This window comes from Thalassophryne amazonica, chromosome 11 (assembly GCF_902500255.1).
Source record: "Thalassophryne amazonica chromosome 11, fThaAma1.1, whole genome shotgun sequence".
Taxonomy (NCBI): domain Eukaryota; kingdom Metazoa; phylum Chordata; class Actinopteri; order Batrachoidiformes; family Batrachoididae; genus Thalassophryne; species Thalassophryne amazonica.
The window spans coordinates 27801221-27821697 of NC_047113.1; the positions used below are offsets into that span (position 1 = coordinate 27801221).

Consider the following 20477-nt stretch of genomic DNA (forward strand, 5'->3'; position numbering starts at 1 on the left):
TCTGTTTCACAGCAACTGCCAGTGACAACAAAAACTTTGGTCACTTGTTGATGTCAACACTGACAAGCAGTTCTTCCACTTAAATAAAAACATGTTTGATCAAAGTCTCACAATGGTTTGAAATAGATAAAAATGAGCTTGTAAAATAACCGGGTCCATTAGTATTTGGACTGACAATTTTGTCATTTTGCCTCTGTACATGACCACGTGGAAACAATCAAGATGTGCTTGTAGTTTTGAAATGTAATTCAAGAGGTTGAAGAAAAACATGGAATAAACCATCTTATTCAAATACTTCGACAAACTAAGTATTGTATTATTGTGAATATTCATGTTCATGATGAAACACTAACAGTAAACTGGAGAAACTGCATCGTGCAACTTTTAACTGTTGCATCAACAGTCACAGCTTCATGAAGGAGTGGAGCAAAGAACCATTTGAATACAACAAAACCAATCAAATGTAATCTCAAATCTCCCACGTGCCTTCTGGTAAACTAGAGCTGAAATTTCATCTGCTTTTGATGGTTATTCTCTTTGCCACTTCACCATGAAGCTGCATAACTGCTGATGCAACAGAAAACAGTTGCATTGTGTCATGGCTTTGAAAATGAGGGTACCGTGGATAAAAATGGGCATAATTCATTATCAGTTTATACAATATTTTTCTTAAACCCCTTGAGATAAAGCAAAAAAATCTAGTTAATTTCACTACATTGCGGTTGTGTATAGATGCAACATGACAAGAGAATTACGTCAATGTCCAAATACTTGTGGACCTGGTTCTGCCACTATAAATCTTCATCCCTCCTTCCTTCTACTGACTCACAATAAAATTAAAGAGCATCTTGTGCTGACTTGAAATGTTTATTTCTCATTGATGATGAACAAACATACAAAATACAAAAAAAATGAGGCCATGAGGTTTCATGTGATTTAACAATATAAACATTAAAAATGTATATTCATTGTGCATCATAAATAAGTAAAAGATTTATATCTGAGAAAAACTCCAGGTAAATGGCCGCATATTTTGTTTTATTTCTTTTCCAGACAAGCACGCAAATGCCAAAAAAAAATTTTAACTCCAAGAAAATTATTCACAAATGCATCTGCTCCTTTATTTGAGAGTCAGATTAGGTTTTGATCCTTGAAGAAAGTGTAAGAAAGGCAAATCCAAACTCGCTGAGAAAAAGGCAAGCATTTACCGGACACATTCATCGTGACTATTCTGTCACATTCAGCTGATTTGCGGCTTCGGCGGCTCCTTTCCTTCGTTTTAAAAACACTGGTGGTTTTTCAGCTGCTCCACGTCGCTGAAGCTCCTTCCGCAGTTGGAGCACTGAAGCACTGCCTTTTCGCTGCTGTGGATGAGTTGGTGTCTCTTTAAGTACTCCACCCGACTGAACCGTTTCCCGCACGCATCGCACCCGTACGGCCGTTCGCCCGTGTGGATACGCTGGTGACGCTCCAAGTTACCCAGACGACTGAAACTGCGGCCACACTGTGCACACCGGTGCGGCCTCTCGCCGGTGTGCACCAGATGATGGCGCTCCAGGGAGCGTGAATGCGTGAAGCGTTTCCCGCAGATTTCACAGCAGTGCGGCCGCTCGGCAGCGCAGGCACACTCATGGTTCTTAAGGGCCCAGGCATGGCTGAATGTGTTACCACAAGAGGCACAAGGGAAAATTGCGCCCTCCCCTCCGCTGCTTTGTAAATGGGCGCCTCCTAGTGGACAGGGGTGCTCATCTAACTCTGCTTCGGAAGTAAAGCCTCCTCCACACTGGGGGCAGAACTGGAGCAGGGTTCCACCGCCGTCTTCTTCCCCCGTGCTCTCTGCAATGCTCCCTGGAGCAGACAGGTGAGGAGGTTGTTCTGGCTCCACCTGCTCCACTGCTGCAGCTGCTCCAGGCGCGACCGCAGCCGAGTCGCACTCACGCAACCTCTTTGACCAGCCTGATCTCAGCTCTGCTCCGCCCACTCTCAAACTGTCCTTGATCCTGCCCTGTGCTGCCTGGTCCTCTCTCTGCAGGGTTGGAGGCTGAGGTTCCATCTCCCCATCCTGCTCCAGGCCATCAAGACCAATGTACTTGGGGATTAACCTGATCTCGCTGCTTTGCACTATCTCGGGGGCTGGGCTGACAGGCCGGGATACCTTCATGGCAGTCTGATCCCGGCCCCTCTCTGCCCTCAGCGCAGACTCCAACCCCCTCAGCTCATCCATGGTCATGCCCCCCTCTGATGGTTCCGTTGCACCAACCTCCCAGTGCTCCTCTCGCTGTCCCGGATGATGCAGGGACGGAGGACGATCTGACAGGTTACCTGATGGGTGAAGTTTTAGAGAGCGTGAGAAGTGTAACGTGAACAATCATTTTTACATTCTCATAATGTGAGATTTGCTGAACATTTGACTGCAGCCTCCCTACCTTCACTTTGAGCTTTGGAGTCAGCGTGTGGATTGTGATTGGGAGGATCCATTTTTAAAGCCTCTTTGATTAATCGGAGAGACGCAGGTTGATACCCATCCATTGCAGAAAACTGCACACAGACACACAGACAGTTAAAGAACACACATCAGAAAGCAGCCGGCATCACAGAGGGTAATTTCAACCCACCAGAGATTGATCAATTCCAGAGTTTAACATCTGACTGCATATCAAAATACTGCAACAATGAGGTGTTCTAAGTGAAGTCCCTTTTGCACACGTGTTCCGGTCAGTAGACACTCCTGCTACAACTGTCCATGAGCAGTTGTAGCAGCTGCACTTCGCGTTGCGTTGTTATGACTCCACCCAATCGCTCCCCTCAGGATATGCACTCACGCTCCTTTGCATGGGAGTCGGACTCTCTAACCAGAAGGCTAAAACCCAGGGCTCTGGCTTTGTGACCAGAGAATCCTTTTGAGCTGTTGGGAATGAGGTTTACTAAGTACATATGCACAGCGACACCTGCTGGCCTCTGTTACACAGCCATATGTACAAACACGCTCACATAGAGGAATCCAAAGCTGAAGCAGTTATTTGTCCTCATCAGACCCAAGTAACACTGCCATTTCTGTGTGTATGAAAGGCGGCAGTGGTTGCCACCTCCCACAGCAGAAGATCATCAACTGAGGTGTTAGGTAACGTACACCATGTGCTGCAACTACTGTGTTAAACTATTAATGTTGTTGATGTTGTATAGCACTATATAACATTTACATTTTCTGCTGAACAAATAAAAAAGCACCAAAAAGGGATACAAACAAGTGACCTACTGTAACTGGTTCAATGAAACCACTAGCTCCTGGAAGGAATCGATGTAATGCCGCGTTCACACTGGACGCCACACGAGCAACGGCGGCGAGAGATTGCGATGTAATCCCTATGGAAGGACACGCTGTGGCGCCACAAAAGTCCAAGCCACGCAACGCGACGCAATGTACGTGAATAAAGTGATTTTGAGCAGTTGCCGCGTTTGTGGCGCAATATTGCAATGCATCGCGCCGCCCTCCTCCCCAAGTTGAAAAATCTGAACTTTTTCATATTGTTGCGCCGCAATGACAATCAGGGACTGGATATGTAGTGACGTGGAGATGTCTGGACTTTATACTTGATGTGGACATGTCCTGTCTCTGGTAGCCAGCCTGTGAGCAGGACTTATGTCCCTTTTGTCCTTGATTTAACACAATTATGACAGAGTTTGAGGGGAGAGAGGAACTGCAGCAGCAGCCAGTTTTTTATTTCCTTTGTTCACATGTGCGTGCGAACGAATCGTCCGTGAAGATAATTTTATTAACTACACAGATGTATAATAGAACAAACGGTGACTGGTTTATAACACAATTATGACAGAGTTGGAGGGGAGAGCGAGGAACTGCAGCAGCAGCCAGCTTTTTTTTTTTTTTCAATTGTTCACATGTGCACGCGCGAACAGGACAGAGGTCCTCAAACTGGGTCCTGAAGAGGCGGATGTACGGCTGAAAGCGGCCATCATCCAGACACAGCTCCTGCAGCAATAATGAAACTCCCCGAATTGGGAACGTCTCATGAGGATGTTGTGAACCCAGGGACGGCGCCGCTGGCGACATTTGTCAGCTTTCCACAACAAATAGAGCACAGCAACTCACTCCATGTGATCCACATCCATCATACTGACTTGATGGCGAGTGGAATGGAAGTTCCTCCTCCTATTTGATGATGCATTGGGCTGAATTTTCACAGCGAAAGCAAACTAACACACCGGGCAATGATGGCGCATCCATCACCAGGCGAGGGACGCGAATCTGTGGCATCGCATGGCCCTGGTGTGAACGCAGCATTACAAAATCTGTATTCATGTTACTACTATTTTTTTCCTGGAGATGCGTAAATTAAATGGTGAAATACATATTGGACATATTCTGTCTGTTCATTAGTTGACAGCTTCAATCCACTCAAAAGAACACATCAAATAAATCTGAAGGACTCAAACAGCAGCGCACTTTATTTCATCAACCTCAACTTGAAATCTGAAATCCACTGAGTTTGCATTTGAAAACATCACTGTAGAATTGTGAAAAACTTTTCTATAACCGTCTCAAATGACACTGATCAAGAAGTGAAGGGTGTGCCTTCAGAAATATTCAAACAAAGCCCTTCAAGATTATCTCAGTCTCTTAACTCTAAACATTCATAAACTAGACTAAAGAAAATCTATTGTCAATAATTAGACTACATCGTTTTCAAGCTGTACTTTGCCCTAACAATCACTGATGTCTGCTAGTTTCCACTTTATGCATGTTCCCGAGAGGAGCTGCAATTCTCAACAGGCACCAGAACTCTGCATACCTTTGAAAAACGATCCCCACTTTGCTGTCAAACCTACGACAAACATACATCATCTGTATTTTGCCCTCATCCTCTGTCGCCACGCAAATTAACTCCTTTTGTACACTGTTGTAATGTCCCTTTGTTTCATGATTTGATTCTTTGAAAAGCTCTACATAAATCGTTAATGGGGCAGCGGGATTTGACCACTTCTGGGTACAGCCTGCTCAACACAGTGCTCAACACAAACACAGCATCACTTCACAAGTGGAGAAGGGAAGAGAATACAAATGGGAGAGGTTGTGCTGGTAAATTTTAATGACATTTAATGTGCATAATGATAATTGGGCTGTCCCCAGAAGTACAATTTTTGTGTCATATGCTCTTTCATTTAACCCCTTTATCGCCCACCCTCAAACGAGACTATGGTGCCCAATAACACTAACGAACATGACGTTTTGATAGATAAGTCACAGAACCTCCCAAACTAGTAAAACAAACTTGTGGCTTCTACTCTGGAAAACACTGTAATTTAAATTACGCTTGCACTCAATCTCGTTGAACACAGCCATTTTTTTTTCAGGCTGCCCAGGACAGAATTGTGCATAAGATGCAAAGGTAGCGACATATCTCACTGCTAGTTACTTTCATCGGCTGTGTCACAATGCATCAGCTCTATCAAAAAAGCTGGTGATCAGCCAGGTGGGGTCATTGATCTTTCTTGCCTGATGTGGCTCTTTACTTGTCCCCAGCAACCAGGTGAGCCTTATTGTGGAGCCTTGCAAAACCAGTTTGTTTTTTTGTTTGTTAAAATGGCTGTTAAACTACAGGAGCAGCATCAAAGCTGTTGCACAAAGTAACAGTACAACAGAAAGCTTTTCACTTCCATCAGTAGGTTTTCAAACAAAAATCTCACTATAATTCAATTCTGGAGACCTCGTGTCGATAGGCAACTCTGGTAGCTAAATATCTCCATCAGTAACCTTCCTCCAATAAGTCTGTGCAACAATCTGACAGCAGAACATTTTCAAATTAAATTCTCTTGTGCAGTCGAACTGTTTTCTCTCTGCAGGTTGTTTCTATTCGAAGCTGCTGAACAATGCAGAGACACTGTGCTACCTTCTCCTCCTACTCCTCCTCTGAGAAAGCCATCTCCCTCACCTCCTCTTTGATGTTGGCCGTCTCCTCCCCCTCACCACTGAGGCTTCCCTCCTCCTCTTCATCCTCTGCCATTTCTCCCTCATCCTCTTCTTCCCCTGGGAACTGGATGAGGTACATGTCCCTGGTCTCCTTCCCTCCTCTTCCTGATACCATCCCCAACGCTCCTCCACTTCCTCCACCCCCACCACTGCCACCACCTCCTCCTTCCTCCCACACACCTCCAGGCCAGCATTTGCTATAGGCTGCTGCTGGGCCCTTTTTTGTCTTGGCTCCTGTAGAGAAGAGAGGAAATGAAGAAGGAAGAGCGGGAGGAGGAGGAGACCGGGGGGGGTGCACACATAGAGACAGGAAGGAGAGAGAATGAAATATGAGTGGGGAGACATGTAGAGAGAGAATGTGAGAGCAAGATAAGTGGGAGGAGATGATTGTGGTACCAGGAGAGAGACAGCAAAGGAGAAAAGGAAGGAAGGAGAGTAGGTTTAGAGAGGCAGCCAGAAAGAGGGGTGGAGGTACAGGGAGTGAAGAAAGGGAGGAGAGACAGAAGGAGCAACCATGATGAATGAGTAAAACAGAGGGGTATAAAAGCAAAGAAGGGAGGAGGAGAGAAGGAAGCCAAGGTTGATGTGAGAGGGAGAAAGGAGCGACAAAGGCAGAGAAGAAAGGAAGTGCAGTTGGTGGGGGACTCAGGGGAAAGAGAGAGGAGAAGGAGATGAAGTAGGAAAGGGAGGACATGTGGAAGGAGTGAGAAAGAAGAGAAAGAGGTGAGAAGATGGGCAAGAGAGGAGAAATGGAAGGAGAGAGCGAGAATATAATTATGTGGGTGGTGGAGGCGGAGAGGAGTGGAGGAGGAAAAGGAGAATGTGTGTAACACAGGAAAAGGGAGTGGGCAGGAGTGGAGAGAGCGCAAAGGAGAAAGGAGAGGAAAGAGGAGGAGAGTTGGAGAGGAACACAGAGAGAAACAGAGAGTGAGGAGTGAAGGAGGCGGGGGCAGGAGAGGAGAGGAGCAAGGCAGGAAGGGAGGGAGAGAAAAAGAGTGTGCAGTAAGCACAGGAGTGGGAGGGACAGAATGCAGTGGAGAGAGAGGAGAGGGGGAGGTGAAGGACAGCGGCAGTGATCATGAAGAGGAGGTGGAGGCGGGAGAGAGGAAGGAGGGAGGGAGAGATCAGCTCCTGGCAGATGGTTTCCAACAAAACAAGTGCGTCTTCACATAAGCCTCAACTTCACAGCGATAACCCAATTCCCTGTTTTTCACATGATAAACGCTAACGACCACACACTGAAAACGACACACATTTAAAACATTCAAAATGTTTGTAATCGACAACATCCTTGAAACACTTACGGGACATCTCAACTTTCCGTTTCTGCCGTCCTCTACCTCCTTCCTCAGCAGCTGCCAAGCTGGCGTTGCGGCGGTTGGCAGCCCAGCCCATTCCGTACTTGCGTTCAGTTCTCAGTTTATTCTCCGTCAGCTTCAAACGTAGCTTGAGGGCATCATTCTCCTTCCGATTGAGGGACAGCTCCACCAGGTAGTTATTCACCGTCTCCTGGAACAGTTTGGTGATCTCGCAGACGGATGCTCGGATGAGACTGTCCATGACAGCCGTCAGGTGGGTCTCGAAGGTGGTCACAGATTCTTCCATCATAGCTGCAAGACCCAGATCTGGTGATGATTTAAAAAAAGAACGTTACACCAACAGATCATGATCACAAAATCATTTTAATAACTGTATCCCGCACAGTTGCACCAAAGGTTTGACATCCACACTTGGAAGATCATTCTGAAAACATTTCTCATTAGGTAGCAGCTGTGATCTCCACAGCAAATATTCAATCTGTTACTGGAATTAAACACGCCTGTTCGCCAGTTTATATGATTCAGATCATCAAACAACATACAACCTATAACAGATGATCTTTAACTCTTATGCTCGACACGTATTTAGAAAGAGGAACATATCCCACATGACATAAAGCTCCAAAGTGTTCATGCTAGCAGCCCGGCTAATTTAGCTTTGCATACGCACCGTTTTAAGACGAATCCAGGATATGTAAAACAGCAAATTATACTGTGATTTACGGATCCAGACTCAGCTGACTGGCGTTTGGTAAGCACAGAACCACGGCGATAAAGGAAACCGCCATCTAACTTCTGCCCTTTCTCTCCCAGCTACTGTTTTCTTTCTCGGCTCCAGCAGCAGCAGCAGCAGCGCTGCCGACTGATGCTTGACAACACTGCGCATGCGTGTTACCGTAACTACCCGACACATACGAGCAAGCGCACCCTGAAAAATAAGGGTATCTGCACGACGGGAGCGTGAGGTTTTCTACAAGGAAATAAAAACACTAAAGTGCTACTTTCTTGGATTTAGATAGCCACTTTTATATTTATTTAAAATTTTGCAGGTAATTTTATGACGACCGCATCGAGGTAGACTTACTGGTGTCAAGTGGTGAAGTAACTACTCATGAGTAGTTACCAGTTAGTTAGTTTTTTGAGAACTCAAAAAACTAACTTATTGGATTGGATTTCCGTCTAATAATAAATAAAATAAAATAAAATAAAATAAAATATAATAAATAAATAATCTAATAAATAAAAGTCCCAACTAAATTAAATTATCGATGATCGATTATTCGATGGAAATCGTGCACATAATTGAATTAAGTTCATCCAATGAGTAATTTTTTGAATGTACTTGTACAGTACTTTTTTCTACGACTATATAATTTTACTCCACAACATTACAGATATTAGATTGTTGAATATTGTATCTTTTACCCCACTACATTTAGCTGAGAGCTTTTGCAATTTACTTTATAAATAATCCCAAATCAGAAAAAGTTGGAACTGTATGGAAAGGGCAAATAAATAAATAAATAAATAAAAATAAAGAGAGAGAAAGAGCGAGAGAGAGATTCTTACATTTACTTTGACTTCTATTTCATTGCAAACCATATGAACCCAAGATATTTCATGTTTTGTGTTGTCAGCTTCATTTCATTTAATATACAGGGTGTTTCAGAAAAATGTATATAATTTTCTAATCTTGAGCAATTTTTTTCAAATTATCTCAAGTTTTAACAGCATGTGTAGAAACAACTCAAAATTCTGTGTAATATTTTGTGTTTTTCTTTTTTTTTCTTTTCAGGAATAGAAATGCCATTCACTGGAAAAGAAAAGTCGTTTGTGCATTAGAGTATGCTTGAATACACAGTGCCCATATTAAAAACTTGTGAAGTTCATGAAATCCACATACTTTTGAACTTCTCATTAATTTTTGCTCAACATTAAGCCTGTTTAGGTTCATTTGCTTAGACTATGTAGTTACTCATTTATTTACATCTCAAAAATATCCATTTTTTTAAACACCCTGTACATCCGTTCCTGCATTTAAAGCCTGTAACACATTCCAAAAAACGTTGGTACACTAAAGCATTTACCACTTTGTGATATTGCCATTCTTTCTCATAACACTTAACAGATGCATTGATATTGAGAATGCAAAGCGTTTCTGGTGTTATTTTGTCCCATTCTTCCTGTAAACATGTCTGAAGGTGTACAACAGCACAGGGCTGTCATTGCATTTGTTGTTTCAAAATTGTCCACGTATTCTCTGTTGTGGACAGATGAGGACTGCAGGCAGGCTAGTCCAGTATCCACATCCTCTGCTTCTGCAGCCACAGCTTTGTGATGTGTGCAGAATGTGGTTTTGCATTGTCTTTTTGAAAAATGTATGGATGTCTCTGGAAAAGACACCATCTTGAATATGTTGTTCTATCATCTCAGTGTACTTTCCTGCATTAATGTTGCCTTCACAAAAGTGTAAATTACTTTTGCCAAGGGCACTGACACAGCCACATACCATGACAGACTGACTTTTGGATTTGTTGCTGATAGCAGACTGAATGGTTGTTTTTATCTTTGATCTGGAGCACACAGTGTCCATTTCTTCAAAAAAAAAAAAAACATTGTGAATGCTTATTCATCTGACCACAATACATGTTTCCACTGTGTGATGGTCCAACCCAGTGCCTCTGAGCCAGGAAACATTGCCACTGCTTTTGGACAGGATTAACACTTAAAACTTTTAAGTGACTCCGTATTGTATTGTTGACAAAGGTTTCTCAAAATAATCACTCGCCCATCTTGTTATATCAACTAGTGAGCAAAAACAAGCATGACTCACAGTTCTTGTTCAGCACGGTGGCAACACTTATTCATGGACAACCACCTGTAAGTCGCTCTCCATTTACAGCACAAGATTTCTTGGATTACTTCGAGAAGAAAATAGACGACATTAAGTTAAACATATCCCAGCATGCCTTAACCCAGTCAATACACCCTGCTACTGAGGTGGGTGCCATTACTGAGGTACTATAGATTTACAGAATTTGATAGTATCTCACTGGGCGTGCTGACAAAACTTGTAACATCTACAAAAAGGACAACCTGCTTATTTGGTCCCATACCAACAAAACTTTTTAAGGACCTGAGGCCCACTCTTGGGCCGACTGTGCTGGAAATGATTAATCTCTCATTAACTTCTGGATCTGTTCCCAGACAGCAAATAGATCCGGGCCGGATGTAGTCCAACATCTGGTACCAATCCTGAAAACAGATCCGGTCCAGACAGTTTTTGCACCCTGGCCCAGATCCGGCACGGCTCCGCTTTACAGTTCTGGAACAGATCCGGACCAGATCTGAACTGGATCCACAAAACAACAACCGTTTACAGACCATATCTGGCACAGATCTGGGACAGATGTGGTCCGCATCACAGCACCGTGGCAGGAACATGGGGCATAACGATAAGCAATTTTATCTGCACTCGGTAGAAACTATCCATTAGCGGTTGTAAACTCTGTACTCTGTAATCGTGATTGTCACTGAGGCTTTTTTAAATGCTTATTGCAAAGCGGTTTGTTTCTTTACAACAATCACGTTTTGTGAGTCCAGGGACACTGATCTGTGTGTTATAGATACAAATCAGTTTCCTCGGATCCACGGAACTTACCCCTGTAAAACTTGTTCCTGCCACGGTGCTGTGATGCGGTCCACATCTGCCCCAGATCCGTGCCAGATATGGTCTGCAAACAGTTGGTCTTTTACGGATCCAGTTCAGATCTGGTCCGGATCTGTTCGTAAAAGACCAACTGTTTGCAGACCATATCTGGCACGGATCTGGGGCAGATGTGGACCGCATCACAGCACCGTGGCAGGAACAAGTTTTACAGGGGTAAGTTCCGTGGATCCGAGGAAACTGATTTGTATCTATAACACACAGATCAGTGTCCCTGGACTCACAAAACGTGATTGTTGTAAAGAAACAATCCGCTTTGCAATAAGCATTTAAAAAAGCCTATTAACCTAGAAAGTTGTTTACAGACTGCAACCTCCCCACCTAGCTGACCTAATTAAACCGTACGTACCGGCTCTGCATTCTGAGGGTGCAGGACTACTTTGTGTCCATAGGGTGAATAAGAAGTCTGCAGGTCACAGAGCTTTCTCGTATCATGCCCCTGTTCTGCGGAATGATCTCCCTGCATCAATAAAACAGTCAGATTCCGTAGAGACTTTCAAGTCCAAACTTAAGACGCTCTTATTTTCCCTTTCGTATGGCTAGCATACTGGCATAATATGTTACTATGCTTTTTACTCTTTTAAATTCATTTTATTCAGAAACAGAGCAGGTCGCCCCCTCAACTTTGTGTAAATTCTGGGTCTTTTAGTGAAGCTTAGGGCTAGTGGCCAGTGATCACCTTAGTATCACACTCATCGTCACTCATTTTCAACCGCTTTTCCGGCTTTGGGTCGCGGGGGCAACAGCTCCAGCAGGGGACCCTTGTTGTTCATGTTGCTTAATGCTGACAAATTATACGGTATTTGTTATCATTCCAATGCCTGATGGAAAGACAACACGTCCGTGACGGGAAGCCTTGCTTTGCGTCACAAGGGACGTAACTAAATGTAGATGCTGGTGGGCAGTCCTTATAATTCATCAGAACCAAGCATCAGAATGGGTAAAAAGGGGATTTAAGTGTCTTTGAACCAGTGGTGGCTGCTGGTCTGTCAAAGAGGGGAAGCTTATTTATATGAAAATTCAAATATGTAAAATGGTCATAACAGTCCCTAGTTGCACAAGTATTTCACAATTTATATCTCCATTACATACAGTATTTTATTATGGTACAGTCACATTACAATAGAACCTTATTTAGAACTTTATTAATCCCTTGGGAAGACTCCTTCAGAGATTGTAACACAAGTATATTATTAATGTTTTTAAACAAAAATACCGTCAAAAATTTCAAGGAGCACATAGAACCCTTATGATTAAACATACATAACAGCCTGACTGTTTGATGACATCTTGCCTTTTATTGATTGTTCCAAGCAAATGTTATGTTAAAGGCTGGCAAGCAGATGTCGCCATATCTAATTGTATCAAAGGCTTCAAAACACTTAACCACTGCTTCATATTGATTCAGTGGTTCAAAACACTTCGGTTTCTCCGTCACTAATTTCCTTCAATAAAGTACATCAGCGACTACAAATTATTGCCAAATGGCTCGGATAGATTTACAGTCATGAATACGTTGATGTTGTGTTGTGAACCAGGACGTTAATTAACGTGCGACAACCTTAAACACTAGCTTACTGACTAGCTTTTTTGTTTGTTTGTTTGTTTAGTTTGGTACACCAGTATAAACATATGATATCTTAAGTTCACCTTTAAAACAGACTGATTTATAGCTCACACAAAACACTTTGGAATACGAGGTCTATTAGAAAAGAAAACAACCTTTTTATTTTTTCAAAAACTATATGGATTTGAATCACGTGTGATTGCGTCAGACAAGCTTGAACCCTCATGCACATGCATGAGTTTTTTCACGCCTGTCAGTTGCATCATTCGCCTGTGGGCAGGCTTTGAGTGAGCACTGGTCCACCCCCTCGTCAGAATTCCTTTGTCTGACTTCTTCCTGAGAGACTGGCGCTTTGCTTGATCAAAATTTTTTCTGAAACTGTAAGGCACATCCAAGTGGACACCATTCGAGAAATTCAGACAGTTTTCGGTGAAAATTTTAACGGCTGATGAGAGATTATGGAGTGTTACTGTCGCTTTAAGGACTGCCCACGGAGAAGGACGGCACGCCGCGCCCCGAGCCGCTGTCGTCAGCCTGTTTCGAGCTGAAAACTTCCAAATTTAAGCCTCTGTTGACCCAGGACGTCGTGAGAGAACAGAGAGGTTTCAGAAGAGCTCGGGATAGCAGTTTATCCGGACATTCCACTGTTAAAGGAGATTTTGTAATGAAAGACGTGCGGACGGATTTGCGCGTCGGCACCCAGCCGCTCATCGCGCGGCGCCACAGCAAAACACCTCCGTTGGAAGCATTACAGGACAAGTTTGAACATGCCCAGCTGTTAAACAATTTCTCGGATACTCACTCGACTGAAAGCCATTGAAAACCGCCTGAATCTTACGAATGGTTATCAACACGGACTTTCCAGGCAGTCCCATTGAAGTGAACGGACGCTCGGCTTCAACAGGAAAATGCACTGACCGAGAAGTTAACAAAATAGTCAATTTGTGATAAGTATCTCATTCTGAACGAACTCTTCTTCAAGATGAACGTGTTCTAACACATTAGTAGTCAATACACAGCAAGTCAGTACTTGACTTACTGTGCTGAAGTATGGGGCAATAACTATAAAACTACAGTGCAACCATGATTCATCCTTCAAAAAAGGGCATTAAGAATAATTCATAATGCAGGCTATCGGGATCATACCAATCCAATGTTTATCAAATCAAAGATTTTAAAACTCTATGACATGATTTAGTTTAAGACTGTTCAATTGATGTATAAAGTGAAAAATAAGCAAGTACCATTTAGAATTCAAGGATATTTTATGCAAAGAGAAGGAATATATCATTTAAGGAGTTTGTATCATTTTAAAATGGCTGGCGCCAGGAGAACCAGGAAATGCATCTGTGTCTCTATCTGTGGCCCAAAAAAATGGAATAAGCTACCTGAGAAACTCAAACAGTGTTCAAATATCAACCAGTTTAAATATTTATACAAAGAAATGGTGTTCGCCGGATATGTATCTGATGAAAAACGTTGAGTTGTGTTGTATGATGAATCTGCTTGATTTGAACTCTTACTATTGAATACATACTGGGTAACTAGAACAAAATAGGAGCTGTTGTGAAATACTCACTTCCCTCAGCTGTAGTTATGAGCTGCTACTGTTCAGACTTTGTTGGAAATGAACGTGTATGAACTGGCACATAGCTTGGGTTGGTTTGACTGTATGAGTGGGTGTAGGCACCTTTTGGGCACCATGTACAATGTTTTTTTGTTCTTTCTTTCCTGTAACTTTTTTGTTTTGTTTTGTTTTGGGGTTTTTTGTATTGATTTTGTGGTCTGTAAATGAGTGATTTTTTTTTTTTTTTGTAAGCATTGGTGCCTAATAAATTCAGTTAAATTCAATTAAAAGAAAAAGAAATGTTAACAAACTGTTTGACCGCTTATTTATTTATTTATTTGTTTGTTTATTGACATTTTAGGGGAAGCTGAGCTTCCCTTGCAGTCTTAGAGAAACTGCCTCTGCTTTGAACGTGACATGGTTGTTGGTGCCAGACGGGCTGGACTGAGTATTTCAGAAACTGCTGATCTACTGGGATTTTCACACACACAACCATCTCTAGGGTTTACAGAGAAAAGTCCAAAAAAGAGAAAATATCCAGTGAGTGGCAGGTGTCTGGATGAACATGTCTTGTAGGCCTTGGGCCAGTATGGTCCCTCATACATCCCTCCCACCCCTCACAATCTGGCATCATTAGAAAGCTTCAGATGTCTAGATTATAAAAATAACTGGTAACAGTAAAAATGCTGGGGCTTACTATGATATCACTGGAATACTACCATGTCATTAACCATCCTATTATGGAATACAAAACTGTCAAAGAACACCTGTGAGTAGCAGAAGAGGCTACACATGAAGTAGGCCAAAAGTATGTCAGTACAACCTACGACAAGGGGGTTTGCATGAAGGCATACCCTCGGCTCTGAACAAGAAAGCTGTGCACATAATTCAAAATGTAGTTGATTCTATATAAAGAACAGTTCAACATCCACCACCGAACTGTGAACATTGCACTAACATACACATTGTCAATTTCAATTTATTTTTCTTTATATAGCGCCAAATCACAACAGAGTTGCCTCAAGGCGCTTCACACAGGTAAGGTCTAACCTTACCAACCCCCAGAGCAACAGTGGTAAGGAAAAACTCCCTCTGAGGAAGAAACCTCAAGCAGACCAGACTCAAAGGGGCGACCCTCTGCTTGGGCCATGCTACAGACATAAATTACAGAAACAATTCACAGAACCATTCACAGAACAATTCACAGACGAATATACAAGAATTGCTGTTGGTGCACAGGACAGGAGGGTCACCAACACAAATACAACTCCCATCTCTGGATGGAGCTGCACCTTAAACAGAGAAAAACAGAATCAGGCATCAGAAAGACAAAAAATACTGTATAATTTGCCAGCATTAAACAACAAGAAAAACAGAAGAAATACCAAGGTGATCGCCGGCCGCTAGCCCTAAACTTCACTAAAAGACCCAGAATTTAGGTAAGGTTGAGGCCGTGGCCCACTTCAATTACTAATAACATGAATTAAAAGAGTAGAAAGCGTGTCACTTTCTTAATACTCTAACGCTGCTGCAGCTGCCGGCCCTGTGCCTTGTATATATATTCTATGGCCACAGGGGTGTGCATATTGTACATTGCAAAAGTTTACAAAGGTTAGGTTAAATTGTCCCAGTTAACTACACCAAGACCTGGAGAAAATGCATTTCATTCTGCCTGTAAGGGTCGAGTGACAATAAAGTGAGTCTGAGTCTGAGTCTTATATGTCCCCAGACAATAAGAGACACAATCCCAGACAGACGGGAACTTGCATGGTCGGCAGAGGTTGAACAGCGAGTTAGGAGGGCGGCCGTGCACCTGCAGAGGTCGACGGCAGAGTCAGGGGGATGGCCATGGGGCATCTCTGTAACGCTGCCATCTGGAGGACTGATATGGGTGGCCCCTCAGGAGCACAGACATTGTCCGGAGGACTGACGGGCGGCCCCTTGGGAGCACAGATGTCGTCTGAAGGACAGCCAGGCGGCCCCTTGGGAGCATGGATGTCATCTGAAAGATAGCTAAAAAGCCCCTCGGGAGCATGGATGTCGTCTAGTGGACTGACGAGTGACCCCTTGGGAGCACAGATGTCGTCTGAAGGACAGCCAGGCAGCCTGTCGGGAGAATGGATGTCATCACAAGGACAGCCAGAAAGTCCTTCGGGAGCATGGATATAGTCCAGTGGACTAACGAGTGATCCCTTGGGGGCACAGAGGTCGTCCGAAGGACAGCCAGAAAGTCCTTCGGGAGCATGGATGTAGTCCAGTGGACTGATGAGCAGTCCCTTGGGGGCACAGATGTCATCCGAAGGACATCCAGGCAGCCCGTCGAGAGGATGGATGTCATTCAGTGGACTGACGAGAGGCCCCTTGGGAGCACAGATGTTGTCTGAAGGACAGCCAGGCAGCCCATTGGGAGCATGGATGTCATCCGAAGGACAGCCAGAAAGCCCCTCGAGAGCATGGATGTCGTTCAGTGGACTGACGAGAGGCCCCTTGGGAGCACAGATGTTGTCTGAAGGACAGCCAGGCAGCCCATTGGGAGCATGGATGTCATCCGAAGGACAGCCAGAAAGCCCCTCGAGAGCATGGATGTCGTCCAGTGGACTGATGAGCAGTTCCTAGGGGGTACAGATGTCGTCCGAAGGACAGCCAGACAGCCCGTCGGGAGCATGGATGTCATTCAGTGGACTGACGAGTGGCCCCTTGGGAGCACAGACATTGTCCAGAGGACTGACGGACAGCCCCTGGGGAGAACAAATTTCATTGAAAGGGCAGCCCCTCGGGAGTACAGACGTTGTCCAGAGGACTAATGGGTGGCCTCTCTGGAGCACAGACATCGTCCAAAGGGCAGCCAGACAGTCCTTTGGGAGCAGCAATGTCATCCGGAGGGCAGCCTGGAGCAATAACATCATCTGGATGGGAACCCGAGAGCCCCTCAGGAGCACAGATGCCATCTGGAGATGAGCCCAACAGCCCATTGGGAGCACAGACACCATTGGAAAGGTGCGTAGATGGACCCTTGGGAGAACAGACATCACCAGGAGGGCGATCGTTCATGTCTTCTGGAGGTGCAGTGTTATCAGGAGGACAGCCAGTCGTGCCCTCTGGAGCTCTGTGCCCTCGTGCCCTTTGGAGCTGCAGCATCCTCGTGCCCTTTGGAGCTACAGCATCATGCTTATGGTCACCAGGCATGCCTTCCAGAGCTGTAGCTGCCCCCAGTGAGGCGCGCCCATCCTCAACCACCCAGGAATCAGGAACTGAGGACTCTGACCAGGTGTCTTTGGAAGCTGGCTCTGGCTGCATGAGAGCTGCAGGTTCCTCTGGCGACGGTGTATGGATTGCAACTTCCTCTGGTGCGGGTAGGTCCATGCCACTGCTACTATAGGGCTGGACTCGACCGTGTTTGTGCTTTCTTCTGTTGCATTGTGGCTTCTGCTTGGTTAGTCCAGAAGCTGCAGGACTCTCCATGACCGATGATCTTGGGACTGCGGCTGTGGGTGAACTGGGGACTAACACCTGAAACAGGGTCACAGAGGGTCGGAGTAGCTGGGGGAAGTCAGCAACTGAATCCTTGGTAGTGGAGGTTGAGTAGCTGGGAAAAACAAAATTGATTGGATCATTGATATAATTGGGAAGTGATTTGCTTCTCAAGTGTTCCTTTAGCTGGGGGAACCTGGGAAAAAGTGAGTCCAGATCAGGATTTTCTTTGACTATTTCATCATTGGTAATGCAAATGTCATTCAGTTCAGTGGCATCAGAGTTCCAAAACACAAAGAATGGATCATTAATGTAGACGAACAGTTCATGAACAAAATGCAAGTCAATAAGGCTCTCAGCCGAGTCCCCCAAGGCAAACTCTGCTTCTGGTTCACTGTGAAAATAAGCTGTATTGAGAGTGGGAGGAGCAGACGCCCTGGGTGAGGTTGACAAAACTGTTCAGGCTGATGAATCTCGTCAGGGTGCCTCCCCTCATTAAATAGATTGTCCCTATCTTCCAGTTCTGGAAAAAAGTCAGTGACCCATGGATTGGATTCAATTAGGTCAGAGGCATCATCTAGAAATTTGTATTTCTTTCTAGGACAGTATAACCATTAAAAAAATGCAATTAACCAAGAAAAAAGTGCTTTAACACAGGGATGTCAGAGCTGCTGTCTGCTGGGTTCATTTTAAGATCTGGGTTTTTCTGTTATGTTTCATGGCAGGATTAAACACAAAAACACAGACACGGATGAGACAGGTGTAAGAAAAAAGTCAAGCGGTTTATTTTCCAGATGCTGAGGAGTCCAAAGCTAATGAGCAGTCTGAACAAACAGGAGAACAGGAGGAGAATCAATCAATCAATCAATCAATCAATTTTTTTTTATATAGCGCCAAATCACAACAAACAGTTGCCCCAAGGCGCTTTATATTGTAAGGCAAGGCCATACAATAATTATGTAAAACCCCAATGGTCAAAACGACCCCCTGTGAGCAAGCACTTGGCTACAGTGGGAAGGAAAAACTCCCTTTTAACAGGAAGAAACCTCCAGCAGAACCAGGCTCAGGGAGGGGCAGTCTTCTGCTGGGACTGGTTGGGGCTGAGGGAGAGAACCAGGAAAAAGACATGCTGTGGAGGGGAGCAGAGATCGATCACTAATGATTAAATGCAGAGTGGTGCATACAGAGCAAAAGAGAAAGAAACAGTGCATCATGGGAACCCCCCAGCAGTCTACGTCTATAGCAGCATAACTAAGGGATGGTTCAGGGTCACCCGATCCAGCCCTAACTATAAGCTTTAGCAAAAAGGAAAGTTTTAAGCCTAATCTTAAAAGTAGAGAGGGTGTCTGTCTCCCTGATCTGAATTGGGAGCTGGTTCCACAGGAGAGGAGCCTGAAAGCTGAAGGCTCTGCCTCCCATTCTACTCTTACAAACCCTAGGAACTACAAGTAAGCCTGCAGTCTGAGAGCGAAGCGCTCTATTGGGGTGATATGGTACTACGAGGTCCCTAAGATAAGATGGGACCTGATTATTCAAAACCTTGTAAGTAAGAAGAAGAATTTTAAATTCTATTCTAGAATTAACAGGAAGCCAATGAAGAGAGGCCAATATGGGTGAGATATGCTCTCTCCTTCTAGTCCCCGTCAGTACTCTAGCTGCAGCATTTTGAATTAACTGAAGGCTTTTTAGGGAACTTTTAGGACAACCTGATAATAATGAATTACAATAGTCCAGCCTAGAGGAAATAAATGCATGAATTAGTTTTTCAGCATCACTCTGAGACAAGACCTTTCTGATTTTAGAGATATTGCGTAAATGCAAAAAAGCAGTCCTACATATTTGTTTAATATGCGCTTTGAATGACATATCCTGATCAAAAATGACTCCAAGATTTCTCACAGTATTACTAGAGGTCAGGGTAATGCCATCCAGAGTAAGGATCTGGTTAGACACCATGTTTCTAAGATTTGTGGGGCCAAGTACAATAACTTCAGTTTTATCTGAGTTTAAAAGCAGGAAATTAGAGGTCATCCATGTCTTTATGTCTGTAAGACAATCCTGCAGTTTAGCTAATTGGTGTGTGTCCTCTGGCTTCATGGATAGATAAAGCTGGGTATCATCTGTGTAACAATGAAAATTTAAGCAATACCGTCTAATAATACTGCCTAAGGGAAGCATGTATAAAGTGAATAAAATTGGTCCTAGCACAGAACCTTGTGGAACTCCATAATTAACTTTAGTCTGTGAAGAAGATTCCCCATTTACATGAACAAATTGTAATCTATTAGACAAATATGATTCAAACCACCGCAGCGCAGTGCCTTTAATACCTATGGCATGCTCTAATCTCTGTAATAAAATTTTATGGTCAACAGTATCAAAAGCAGCACTGAGGTCTAACAGAACAAGCACAGAGATGAGTCCACTGTCCGAGGCCATAAGAAGATCATTTGTAACCTTCACTAATGCTGTTTCTGTACTATGATGAATTCTAAAACCTGACTGAAACTCTTCAAATAGACCATTCCTCTGCAGATGATCAGTTAGCTGTTTTACAACTACCCTTTCAAGAATTTTTGAGAGAAAAGGAAGGTTGGAGATTGGCCTATAATTAGCTAAGATAGCTGGGTCAAGTGATGGCTTTTTAAGTAATGGTTTAATTACTGCCACCTTAAAAGCCTGTGGTACATAGCCAACTAACAAAGATAGATTGATCATATTTAAGATCGAAGCATTAAATAATGGTAGGGCTTCCTTGAGCAGCCTGGTAGGAATGGGGTCTAATAAACATGTTGATGGTTTGGATGAAGTAACTAATGAAAATAACTCAGACAGAACAA

General features: G+C 43.8%; 1 protein-coding gene across 2 annotated transcripts; it reads right to left on the reverse strand.

Annotated features, from left to right (window-relative positions):
- Nucleotides 1-951: 951 nt before the first annotated feature.
- si:dkeyp-121d2.7 (zinc finger and SCAN domain-containing protein 21) lies at nt 952-8174 on the reverse strand. 2 transcript variants are annotated; one of them, XM_034181680.1, is made up of 5 exons: nt 7976-8174; nt 7291-7611; nt 5949-6220; nt 2427-2538; nt 952-2283 (listed from the first exon to the last, which is right to left on the reverse strand). In XM_034181680.1, the coding sequence occupies exons 2-5, from the start codon at nt 7592-7594 to the stop codon at nt 1280-1282; spliced, it is 1692 nt and encodes a 563-aa protein (XP_034037571.1). In that variant the 5' UTR covers nt 7595-7611; nt 7976-8174; the 3' UTR covers nt 952-1279. The 2 variants fall into 2 exon arrangements, with proteins under 2 accessions (XP_034037571.1, XP_034037570.1); XM_034181679.1 differs by having other exon boundaries at nt 954-2322.
- Nucleotides 8175-20477: the final 12303 nt, after the last annotated feature.